General features: G+C 43.0%; 1 protein-coding gene across 1 annotated transcript in view; it reads left to right on the forward strand.

Moving 5' to 3' along the window:
- Positions 1–8,414: 8,414 nt before the first annotated feature.
- PYGL (phosphorylase, glycogen, liver) overlaps positions 8,415–13,404 on the forward strand; it is a 36,543-nt gene continuing 31,553 nt past the window's right edge. The window contains exon 1 of the mRNA XM_004682099.2: positions 8,415–8,695. Within this exon, the coding sequence (XP_004682156.1) occupies positions 8,453–8,695 (243 nt within the window). The 5' untranslated portion in view covers positions 8,415–8,452. The remainder of the gene's footprint in view (positions 8,696–13,404) is intronic.

Genomic DNA, 13,404 nt, shown 5'->3' on the forward strand with positions numbered 1-13,404 from the left:
TCTAGTATGTTTGTAACTCGAATAACCTGGCTAATGGTATATATGCAAAGCCAAACTCCCAATCCCTGCAAGCCAAGTCCTGTATTTTTGGGAGTCTCCAGAAGGTGTCTCCACATGCTCCCAATCCACTGGTAACTCAGCCTCTGCCCTCTGAGCCCAGCAGTTCCTCCAGACTCTCCTCCAAGCCCTACAGGAATGAGATGCAGGTAAGATGACTTACCTGTTCATGTTGGAAGTAAAACAGTATTGCTGAAATCTGAGTGTTTTTCATATTTAGTAAAAAAAAAAAAAAATCCTTTGTTTTCACTGACAGCCCTCTATATCCTATGTTAGAACTGGACTAAGAGAGGGACTGGGAAGTGCTACAATATCCCAATCGGACTTGCTACTCTATCACAACTACAGTTTATTCCTGGTTCTAGTTAAAAGAACCAGATTCCGGCCCTCCCTGGTGGCGCAGTGGGTTAAAGCGCAGCACTAAGAAGCTTAAGCCACTTCCGCATGAGTTCGATCCCCACCTGCCCCGGAGGTGACCACATGGAGTGGCAGACCTCTCCTGACCCGCCCACTGCTCCCCTCAGCAGTGTACTTCGTTGATCTGCCTGTTCTGCCCCCAACTCTGTTTCTGGTGAATCCTCTCAATGCCCCTGCGACTCTGGCCTGTACCCCAGTTCTGTATGAATAAATACATAAATCTTAAAAAAAAAGAAAAAGAACCAGATTCCCTGTGTCCTCAGGTCATCTCTCACCCAGGAAGTTCCTCAGCCTTCACCAGTCACTGGCTTGCTAACATGCCCACAGACACCTGTCGTGGGCATGGCCTTCCTTCTTTCCTAGATGACTCCATCCCCCGGGGCACACTGATTTTACTCAGCCCTGTCTCACTGGTTCTCACATACATGGCCAGACAGGCTTAAAACCCTGTGACAGTGGAGATCCCTCTACTCTGCAACTCTAACCCTATAAGCTTATACAGTTGGCGGTGCAGTCCAAGCCACTAATTCATCTGATGTTGTGTGTTCTAACTCCAGTGTAAGATTTTTTAAAATATTTCCCAATATTCTGTATCCATAAATTACTTCTTTAGATCCAATGTATGTATTCACATCTAAGATTTTAAAAGGGGAAAGTGCAATCTATTTATGTGCTGGCTAATGTAATGAAAATGATTAATTCTGACTTTATTTCTTCTGAATATAGATGATTGATTTTTAATGGTGTTTGGAGTCATAAATAGCTGGAACAATGGAAGAAAAATAAAACAGTAATTAAAAGCCCTTTGCAGAGACCCTCAATACCCTGAGATGTGGAGTTCAAATAGCAAATCCCTCCACCTGCTGGTATCTCTCTGTCTCTGCAGTTCTCACACTGAATCTTTTCCTCAAAAATAAAAAAGATGATTCATGAAAATCATGAGTGCAATGAAACCTGATGTTTTCATCTTAAACTGGAAATGTACTATGATTCAATGACCCACATACTGTCATTCAAGAGGGTGGAGGAGGAAACATAACTTCACTGTTGTCATTTGGCTTCAAGACAAATGCAAGATGCTCTTTCAACCCTGTGGACTTAAATGGTACTTAAGGTCTGGGCTAGTTGTTTTATTCTGACCATTTTCTGTCTTATATTTTCATGTCACTGTGGTGTCTTACCTAATATAGAAGTTCAAGGTTAGATGGGGATCATGGCCTGTGTTTTTTGTCACATTAAGTGTGAACACAGTACCTTGCATTCATTGGATGCTAATCCAAAGCTTTGCTAACTTTCTAAATTGGCCAGTACTTACAGATCATTCCGTACAGGGACATCCTATAATTATGGTAGTAAAATCTAGGTTAGGTTGTAAAATGAACACTTTCGCGAGAAGTGTATATAAGTAAGAAGAGGATGAAAGGCAGTTCCCAGAACATGGGGGAATCTTTATGTCTGGTTACCTCATAATCAGTTTGGTCCACTGGCATGTCCAAGCTCTCAGGACAATTCTGGACACACAGTGGGTGCTTAACAAATACGTCCCAAATATGTCCCAAATCAATACACTGAATTTGAAAAACAGAAATAGGTTATATTAAACAAAATTGCACTTAATAAATTATAATCCACTAAGGAATGCAAAAAGAAATGCCCTATGTTTGTGTATGATACCAACTTTCAATATATCAATTCCCAATGCCAGTGTGTCATCCTTGAAAATATTAGTGAAAGGGAAGCTATATCTCTTAGCCTGACATGTTTTAAGCTAATAAATATTACCCCCTCATTAGCTAAGCACCTTATAAGTTAGAGATTTAAGGATGGATCAGCAAGTCAGACAAGTTAAAGTATCTGACTTTTTTGAAATCCTGCTGTTGGTAATCCCTTAGGTTTACCTCTTAAGGGAACAAAAATCTAAAAACCAGTATTTATAAGGGAGCTTTTTTGTTGTAGGTGCTAATGTGTGTACTTAATCACTCTCACACAAAAGGTCAAAAAAGTGTGCGTGCAGCAAGTGTGCATGTTAGCTGACGAAACCCTATAGGTAGCACTTTTCACTTCTTTTTCCTCTATCAGGATTTGTTCTTATCTCTTTACAATATTTCCCCAGAACTAATCTCTTAATTGCTTCTCATAACAAGCTAAAACCTTTTCTGAAACATATATCTCATTGTATTAATAATATCAGAGGGTAAGGCCGATACAAACTGTATATAACACAGGCATGCTTACATGCAGCTTCATTTTTTTAATATCAGCTAAATTTCTAACTGGAGTCTCATTTGTACAGGAAGGACAAAAATGTGATCTCAGTTGACTGGTCCATTCAAGCCAAGGCACCAGTGGTGGGGAGAACAAGGGTCAGGAGGGACAGCCCCAAATACTGAGACTCTCCAAGTAGCCGCTTCCTCCCTGTGGTCTTACTAGTCCCTGGATCTTCCCAGGAAGCAGAGAAAAAACCTTCCCTATTCACAGACACTCAGGCTTCCTGGGGTTTCTTCTGCCTCCTCAGGGAATCAGGCTCCGAGCTCCTGTTCTAAGAGAGTGAATGTGTCCTCCCCACAGACACATAATGTCATCTTCTCACTCCTGCCCCAGTCTCCTAGACAGTTGGCCCTATAGACACACATGTGTGAACATACATGAAACACCTATACACTGTAGACACACATGTGTGAACATACATGATGCACCTGTACTCTACAGACGCACGTGTGGACATGCATGATACACATATACACATATAGGCACATATATACATACGCATATATCTATAATTTTATCTTCACATCCCCATGAGAATATGTCAAAATTCCCTATAAGTAGATAAAGATTCTAAAACACATAGATGGTGAAGAATTTGAAGAATGTTAGAGTAGCAAATTCCCAGTTACCACAGCAGAATACTTCCTCTTTCACATGTTTTCTACTGAAGACTACGCTCTTCAACAATGCTTAAAACATATGTGATCGCCATAAAAATTGTACAAACTTTTTTGGCCTATAGGAGATTTATTTGAAAATATATTATAGATGTATGTTTTAAAAACACATAAAATAGAAATGAACTTGGAAAATGTATTTGAAACCTAATTTTTAAAACATAGAACTTATCTTCCTGTAAATATTTTTCTCCTACACCAAATTCATTTTATTCTCATGATCTCCCAGTCATCTCCTGCTTAGAGTGAAAACAGTTTTACTCTTTATGTAAGTTGTTAAGCATATGAAGTTTTCTGGAAAATTAAAAATAGTAGTACTAAGAATAACATTTAAAATGAACTGTTATGGAATACTTTAAATATCAGGCAATGTGCTAACTAATTTACCTGCACTGTTTCATTGACTATATTTGCAGAAAAGAACCATTATCCTATTTCAAAATCAGACCATGAAAAGTGGTGCCATTACTTGAGATCAAAGGTATAGTTGTCTAAATGTTTAACAGTTACTATAATAGTATTAATATTTTCAAAACTCTTTTCATTTACCCTAATAGTTTAAAAAGTTTATTTTCCATCACAAGTGAAAATTTTCAAAAGATACAGCATGTATGTCCTTCATAATCTAAAAGTAACCATAATTACTTACATATTACTCTCATCATATATAAATATATGACTTAAGTGTAATTTTCAGTAACTTAGGAAGAAGCATTTATGAATATAAGCTAAGTCTAAATAAACTTTTACTCAAAAACCAAAAATATGCACAATAGACTTTTTTCTCATTGCTCTGCCTCACCAGAATGCAGTTTACTGGCCTCTGCTACTATTTCTTAAGGGGAAAAAAAAAAAACAGAACATATATATATTTTTTCCTGTGCTTAACTACTTCCCTCTTGAGACCTCTGTTCTTATGCATCTCCATATGCTATTCTAAGCTAGAAGTCCTATGTCCTCACTTGGTGAGGTTCATATCCTTCTTTGGAGCTTGTAAGCATAAAAGCTTGAATGACTATTCAAGGGAGACAGGAGGAAGTAACAACCATGAGAAAACTAAATTGGATAATATTTTTTAAATATAATCCCAATCATTAATACTAATAGTGCATTTAACATTTCCTAGCACTTCCCAACTCAGTAATCTTTGCCTTCTGATGGAGTGAATGAGACAGAGAATATTTCCTTACTTTGCAGAAGTCAGAATTGAAGCACTATGTGATTCTGCAGGCTCAGCATATTCCACAATAGGCGTGTTAAGATTGTCAGTGATTTGAAGACAGGAAGAAAATGAGTTGTTAAGTATTTCCAGCTTTTCAGGAATTCCCACTGGCCCACACCTAACAAGCCAGACTACTATATTAGTGAGCAAATCCAATATGACTGGACCCAAAAGTGCCAGAAACACCCTTGTGCTTCAAGACAAGTCAAATATACTCAGGTAACAAGTGAAAAATAGTAGTCAAGCCAATTATAGAGATGGTAATTCTCTGACCCATATTATCAGCAGATTCTAAGGGCATTCAATAGTTTAATAAATCCAGGTTCTCTGTCATTGTACTAAATATTTAAAACAACAGAGTCTAGGTAGTGGGTTAGGATGACAGATTCATATATTAAATATTCTGTGAAAATGTTCTTAAATTCACTCATGGGTATAAAGCCCAGCTGATTGTCTACACTGCCCATTTCCAAGAAGCAAATGACCTGTTGCAGGGCCTCTCTGGAGTCTGGCATTTCCCTGGGTTTCAGAACTAATTAGATATAGGTCAAAAGACCATAGAATAGTAGGGAAAAACCCAAATGATTAGGGTAAGTAAGTCAGCTGAGATGCAGTCAGAATTCAGGGTTAGTTAACAGATCCCAAACCCTCTTTTAAAGAAGGAAAAGTATGCAAAGATTTGAAAACCTATTCAGTCACTGACTAAGTGACCTTGAACAAGCAATTTAATTCTCGAAGCTTCACTTTCTTTACTTGTTAAATGGCAAAAAAAAAAGGAGAACTTGCTTGCTTCACAGCACATGTGACAAAAGAAATGGCGGATGCACAATGAAGAGCCAAGCCAGGCCCTTGCAAATGCTGGTTGCAGTTTTGATAAATCTGCAAGTAGCATGCCCACCTAACTAGCCATACATTAAAACTTAGTGGCTTTAACCTATGTTTACCTAGGTGAAAGTTGCCAGAAAGGGCCTCACAGACCTCCCACTGCAGGGAGCCAGACTGGCCAAGAAGCACAGACAACCTTGCCCTGTTCATGGCTCTCCGGCCTGCTGACTTGGCCCAGTGGCCCTGCTGGAACTTCCTGGGACTGCAGGGCACTTTGTGGTGAGCCCTCCCTCCACCCTCTCTTTCTCCTTCACAGAGGTCAGACTTGCATCACAGTCTGACACACTCTCAGACTAACTTGGCTTCCTCATTTTCTCTCTCAAAGACATTTGTGCTAATAAAATCCTTGCACATTTAATCCTGTCTTACCATCTGCTTTACTGAAGATCCAGACTAACATTTCTCCAAGATTCTTTCTGACAGTGGGCAACTTATGTTTGTCCAGTGAGGTCTGGACAGTTTGTTCAATCATTCACAAGTGCTGTTTCATCACAGCAGCCACAGGGAAGCAATCGTTGAGAAACAGGAGTAACACAGGTCAGGGCTGGCAAGGCTGGTGTGAACAGATGTGAACAATTTACATCTGGTGCTTTTCCAGGGAAGGGCAGTTTTTGGTATTTCCAATTGAGAGAGGTTGATAGAAAGGGTTTTTTGTTTTTTTTTTAAGATTTATTTATTTGTGCATACAGAACTAGACCAAAAGTGCAGGGGCGGTGATAAGCTTCACCAGAGACAGATTGGGGAGCAGAACAGGCAGACTGACGAAGTACACTGCTGAGGGGAGCAGCGGGCTGGCCAGGAGAGGTCTGCCATGCCATGTGGTCATCTCCAGGGCAGGTGGGAATCGAACTCATGCGGAAGTGGCTTAAGCTTCTTAGTGCAGTGCTTTAACCCGCTGCGCCACCAGGGAGGGCCCAGAAAGGTTTTTAAAGATAGTAATCTTCTTGGTGAAATAACTTAACAGCCCTAGACCTCAGTGTCTTAGAACAGTACAGAGTGAGCAGATGGTAGATTTCAAAGAGAACTGGGAGACCATAAGCTCGCATTTCCCAAACTTCAGTTACACTTACACTACACTGACTTGGCCAACTCATTTACTGCCCAACCTACTTTGTTTTTCATTAAGGAAATTCACTTCAACTTCAGCTGCTCAGAGGTCTCCCTGGAATTAGCTCTCCTCAGAACTACCTTCCCTTCATCCCACCGCTTCATCCTTCCCCCCATTCAGCTGTAAAAGCTGGTGGAACTATTTCACACCAACATGTGAGTGGCCCAAACCTGGCATACCGCTATGACCATCTTAGGAGCATTCAAAACTGATTTTTAAAACACATTTTTTATTACCTAATTTGTCAAGGTAACTTCCCCTCCAACCTCTCCTCAAATTTTTACTCACAAGTGTGGTTATTTTCAAGAGTAATCATTTTGAAGAGGTTCACTCTTAATTCAGAATATTTCTGGCTTTGTCCAAATGACCAGATGCTCATCCTCATAGTTCTTATGAACTTTCCTCTGCAGGTCATCCTATCACAGATATTTAAACCCCTAATGCTGGAAGAACAAGAAGTCCGATAGATTGCCAAATCTGTATGATCTGAACTTTCATGTTATAGTTTGGGACCCACTTAACCTGAGTCAAGCCATCCCCCAACTTCCAATGCAGCAAATCAAAATAATGAACTTTGGTTTATCATTCAAAATAAAGTCTATTATCAGTTGTACTAAGAAATTTTTTGTTTGTTTTTAACTCAGTTCTGGCAATGAACTGAGTTAATACCACTAAAATAATAAGTTAATCCCACTTCTGATGGAAGAAGAAAAAGCCTCTGCTTCCTAAAATAGCATCTGTTTGACTCTGCCAAGATTTGAAAACACACACACATACAAATAACTACCGCCAAAGCTGGAGGTGAAGGGTGCAAAGATCATCCTGTATACTGCCCATTAACAAAGACTGTCTTGTTTTATGTTAAACAGGGCGACTGGCTGAGTCACCCCTTCCTTTTCCACACACATCCCCTTTTTCTTTCTGCCCACTCCCCTCCCACCCCCACCCCCCTCCACCCCGTTAAAAAGTAAATCAAACAAGAGGCTGAAACCCCAGCCGCCAGAGTCCGCCCAGGGCCAGCCCAGGCCTTCCTGATACTTCCTGTCCCTACCCAAAAGCGATGAGCCCTAGCTTGCTTTGGAGAGGAGGAGCATAGGTCTTCGGAGTGGAATCCCTGAATCTTCAAAATGTGAAAGCAAAGGAAGGTCCCCAGAATTCTTTCCTGAGGTCTGGAATCCAAGATGAGGCAAGGATTGACGAGGAGGGTGGGACAACTGAAGCAGTGTTCTACCCCTTCCAGATCCCTTCTGGCAATAGGGTAAAACCCTCTCCGAGTGAGAAACAGTAACAGCACCCGGCGCAGTTAGTAAACAAACGCCTGTAGAAGAAGTTGGCCAGCTCCGGGCTTGCACGCAGACATCCGCCTTCAGTCAACAATCTAGCTTCGGGTGGAAAGACGGGTGCTGCTCTCCCAGATTCCGCAGACCCGGAAGGGAGCCTCCGAGTGTGTACGTGACCTGCGGAAGGTCCCCGCCTCCCACCGCCTAGAGGGCTCAGCGGGGACCCGGGCGACAGCCCCACCTGGCCGCTCGCAGGAGTCCAGCGCGCACTCCCGGCCGCGGCGCCCACCCCCCTGCCCCCGCCGCCCCACCCAGCAAAGTGCGGCCAAGCCCCCTTCTTCTCCCCAGGCCCCCGGTCGGCCAGGGGGCGGCGCCGTGCCGAGGGGCGGACCCCAAACTTTCTTCGGACTCAAAAGCCGCGGCGAGCGCTCCGCCCAGACCTGCCGCCGGGCGCCTGGGGCCGCAGGTCCCGCTCGTCCGCTCGCCCCGCTGTCCCGCTGTCCCGCTGTCCCGCTAGCTGCTCCGCACCGCCCGCGCCATGGCCAAGCCCCTGACCGACCAGGAGAAGCGGCGGCAGATCAGCATCCGCGGCATCGTAGGCGTGGAGAATGTGGCCGAGCTAAAGAAGGGCTTCAACCGGCACCTGCACTTCACGCTGGTCAAGGACCGCAATGTGGCCACCCCCCGCGACTACTACTTCGCTCTGGCGCACACGGTGCGCGACCACCTGGTGGGGCGCTGGATCCGCACGCAGCAGTACTACTACGAGAAGTGCCCCAAGGTACCGCCCGAGTGAGAGGTTGGCGACGTGGGGGGGGGGGCTCTTGGGGGGGGGGAGCGGGGGACTCCTCCCGGGCGCGCGCGGCTAGCAGCCTGGCGTCTGGAGTGAGGACTGCGACCCGGCGTGGGGGTGAAGGGCGTGACCACTCTTGCCCTCCTGGGGTCAGCGCCCGCCAAAGTCCGGGGAGATGGTATCTAGGTGGTGAGGGGACATTCTTCCAACAACTTGGGGTCACTTCAGCTGCACAACCACCGTCCCCACCCCCCAAGTTGTAGGCCCCTGAGGACCTTCTGGTGAGCAAGTGCCCAGGTCTCCCGTGCTTTTCCACTCATTTCACAAACTTCTCCAGAGCGTTTAGCACAGAGGTATCGTCGCCACCTGTGTGTCCAAGGCACAGTGTTGGTCCCACACAGCGGCCTCCACACAGCAGGTCCTGAGCAAAATGGACAAAAGACCTTGGGCAAAACTTAGTCTTTATCAGAGGAGGGGAAATACGGAGTTCTCAGATGCAGCTAGAGCCAAGGGAGTTAGAAGGAGAGCAGAGGAGACACAGTGGCTAAATGGAGTTGAAGATCCCACACTGGAAAGACTAGATGGCAGACCTGGCAAGGACATGGAAGCTTCACAGAGGAGTGCGGTGGAGAGGGAGGGCTAAGGTCCACCCCAGGAACAGGGCACTGTGCGCCCGTCCTCCTCCCCCCCTCCCCCAGTCAGTTCCGGAGACAAGGCACTACTGGCCTCACTCAACTCCTGCCTGGTGGAGGCGTGGGCCAGGATATGGTCTGGCCTCCACGACCTGCCCTTGAGCTGCTCAGTAAAGCTGTTCCCTGACCACCGTACCCACTGCAAGAAGGCCGGAATGGAGAGTTCCTTAGGGTGCTCTAAGCAAATTCCCTCTACCTGGACAGTCTAAGGGGTGGGTGGGGAGACTGGAGGAGTCCATGGCAGGGGAGGGTTTGTGTTGCAAAAAGGGAGGGTGAGGAAACAACTCTGGCTGCCAGAGTGAGGTGGGTGTCAATCTTCATTGGGAGAGGAGACTGGAAGAAAGAGGTTGGAGCATTACTGGCAAGCGTGAAAGATAAGTCCTGGAGGTTGTGGGAAATACATGTAAGTATTTATTAGGAGTTTTTTTTTTATGTAAAAAAAGCATGAAGAAGAAAATAACAGTCCATGACCCCAGACTCCCTGTGCAAAAAGAAAGTATATTCGCACAGTAAGGAATCACAGCCATAACACAGCTTTCAGAGAAAACACTACCTCACCGCAGGCTCTTAGTCTTGCACCTGAAAGTAGCAAGGCTGGAATCTATCCTTTGAAAACACTTCTACATACATTAAGTTTACTGTATCTTTTTTTTTATTATTTGCATAGAGAGGTCACTACACGGTGCATGCTGTACCTTACAAGGTACATGCTGTACTGCTACAAGGTACATGCTGTATCTAGGTTAAAAATTATTTAAGTTTTTAAGTTGGAGTGGTGGTAATGAGCCATATTTTAGAACCTCATCCCATCTCCCCTCCATCAACCCTTGTAAAGTATTTGTATACAGTATGGTCTGATTGAAGAGTTCAGAACACCAGCACAATTACACAAAGTTAAAACAACAGATCAAGGCTAATTTCTGGAAGATAGGCTAAGTGATATGGGCAAATTCAGAGTGCCTGGGTAGACTCAGAGAAGCCCACGAACTGAGTGGACCTAGGTAACCTAGGAGAACCCCACAATAGAGGACATCCTTCCCCAGAGCCCAACCACTCAGTAAAAGACATTCAGGAATCAACACCCCTCGCTTTGCTCCCTGTACCATATAAGCACCTACTTCTCCCCACCCCATTGTCTACGCAGTGAGACCTGAGACCCGAGACCCCGCTCTTGTTTTTCTCTAACTTTCGTTCACTCCTGCAAAATAAAAAGCAACAGAGAGCCCACCTGGGGTCCTCAGACTCCAGGTCTCCTCCCAAAACCCCAATTCATCAGTAGTACTTTTATATCTTTAATAGTTTATTTTCATTTACTTCGTGTAGCTCTGTAATACTGATTGAATAGATATTTTTCTAGAAAATTAACTCATAAAGTTGATGAATTGGTTGTAATAAAAATTTGATGAAGAATGATGAGGATGGAAAATGTAGTAGCAATTATGGTTGATACCTCTAAGGAGTGTTTAAATAGCTTGCTACTGCTCTTAGTTCTTCATATAGAAGAGCATTACATTCCTTTTCAAGTTAGGGTTAGAAGTATTCTTTTTTTTTTTTTTAAGATTTATTTATTTGTGCATACAGAACTGGGGAAAGGCCAGAGGCTCAGGGACGGTGAGAGGCTTCACCAGAGACAGAATGGGGAACAGAACAGGTAGGTCGACGAAGTACACTGCTGAGGGGAGCAGCGGGCGGGTCAGGAGAGGTCTGCCGCGCCATGTGGTCACCTCTGGGGCAGGCGGGAATCGAACTCATGCGGAAGCGGCTTTAGATTCTCAGTGCTGTGCTTTAATCCCCTGCGCCACCAGGGAGGGCCAGAAGTATTCTTAAGAAAAAAAATACATTAACTAAAAAAGCATTTTAATAAGATTCCGACATTTTAGTTTAAAATTTCTTGTATTGGGCCTTCCCTGATGGCGCAGCAGGTTAAGCACAGCATGGTGAAGCTAACTACAGCCATAGCAGCACCAGTTCTATTCCTGGCCGGGAAGCTGACCCACATGGCATGGCAGTCCTCTCCTGACCCACCCTCTTCGCCCCCTCAGCAGTGTGTTTCAGTCAGTCCAACTGTTCTATTCCTTATTCTGTTTCAGGTGAAATCTTATCACCTCCTCCACATCCTCCCCACACCTCTGTACCCCTGTTTTTATAGGCATAAATAAATAAATCTTTAAAAAATAAAATATCTTGTATTAAGTACATTTAGAGGTTAGCCTGTATATAAGTATTTGCTGTTTTTTAAAAAGTGAGGTGAGAACACAGATGGAAATAAAACATAATATGGATATTATTAACTTCACCTTGGAAAATGCTAATATTGTATATTTTTCTTGACTTAGGTAATATTAAAATACTTGAAATCGTTACCATAATATTATAATAACAAGATAATTGGTTTTCGGAAAACTAAAAATTACTTTTCTCCAAAAGCTCTCCTTAAAAAAACAGAAGTGTTCCAGAAAGTAAAAAGGGAACATTAAACATTGGTGATTAACCTGAAAAACCAAATTAAAAAGAATTTAAAATTATACACAAAGTTGAAACACTGAAGTTTGAAGAAAAGTATATTCTACCTTGTAGAATAATCAAACTAGTTGTTAATTATTTCTTTAAAGATTTTATTTATTTATGCATACAGAACTGGGGTGCAGGCCAGAGGTGCAGGGGCAGTAAGAGGATTCACCAGAGACAAAGTGGGGAGCAGAACAGGCATATTGATGAAGTACACTGCTGAGGGGAGCAGCGGGCAGGTCAGGAGAAGTCTGCTGTGCCATGTGGATCACATCCGGGGTGGGGATCGAACTCGCACTGAAGCCACATTGGCTTAACTTACCTTCAAAGTACAGCGCTCCAACCCTCTTACCACCAGGAAGGGGTCAGTTGTTGTTAATTATTTAAATGAAATTGATAATAATTATATTAAAGTAAAAATATGTCAATTTGTAAAAAAAAAAAAAAGATATATGTCCCACTGGCAAACAGAATACACTTTATTTTCTAAATGAAATATTATAAAAAAAAAAGGTGAGTGAGTAGTTTAATGCTTTATATGAAAATTCACTCAAAATAAATTAAAGGCTTGGACATAAGAACTGAAAACATAAAGTACTTGAATAAAACCATAGGCAGCCTAATACAAGATACTTACTATAAACATGTATTTGGGAATATAAACCCAGCAGCAAGGGAGACAAAAGCAAAATAAACAAGCAGGACTATCTAAGCAAAAGCTTTTATACCTCAAAAGAAACCATCACAAAAACAAAAAGACAACCTACAGAATGGGACAATATATTTGCATAAATCTGATAGATAATAATCTCTAAAATTTACTAAGTACCAACAGGAACCAACAGCAAAAATCAAATGCCCCATTATAAAGTGGGCAAACCCCTCAACAGACATTTCTCACAGGAGATATTCAAAGGGCCTGTAACATGTGAAAAAATGTCAACATCACTTATAATAAAGAAGTACAAATTAAAAGCACACTAATTAGCCATCTCCCCAGACCCCCACAATGGCCCATGAAATGACACCACCACTGTGCCTTGAGGGCAGTTAAGGTGCAGGCCAAGATACAACTGTCAGTCACAGGCAGTGTTCCCAAGTGGGGCCACGGAGAGAAATCACCAGTAGCCCTCAGCAACCAAGTAGAGATTAGGCGGCATAGGCCCAGGCAGGACCATATAATGCCAGAAGAGGGTGCCAGAGGCCCTGTGAACCCTAGGCCCGGGGTGGGATTCACATAGAACTCTATCGTATCGCAATTAGGTCAGTCCTATTATAGTTACTACTCTTGGGGCTGTGTACAACTCAATGATCTCAGTTTTTGAGAACTCTTATAGCTCATCATGCTCATGTAGAAAATGATTTCAATTCAAATCAACTCTATTATGTTATTTTCAATGGTGCTATGTAGAACTCAGTTGTGAACTCAAGTATTATCTGTTCTTTATTATTATTACACATTGTGCTTATATTGATCTTGGTGATTTTAATTCAGGT

Source organism: Condylura cristata, unplaced genomic scaffold (genome assembly GCF_000260355.1).
Source record: "Condylura cristata isolate star-nosed mole 26May11 unplaced genomic scaffold, ConCri1.0 scaffold00013, whole genome shotgun sequence".
NCBI lineage: Eukaryota > Metazoa > Chordata > Mammalia > Eulipotyphla > Talpidae > Condylura > Condylura cristata.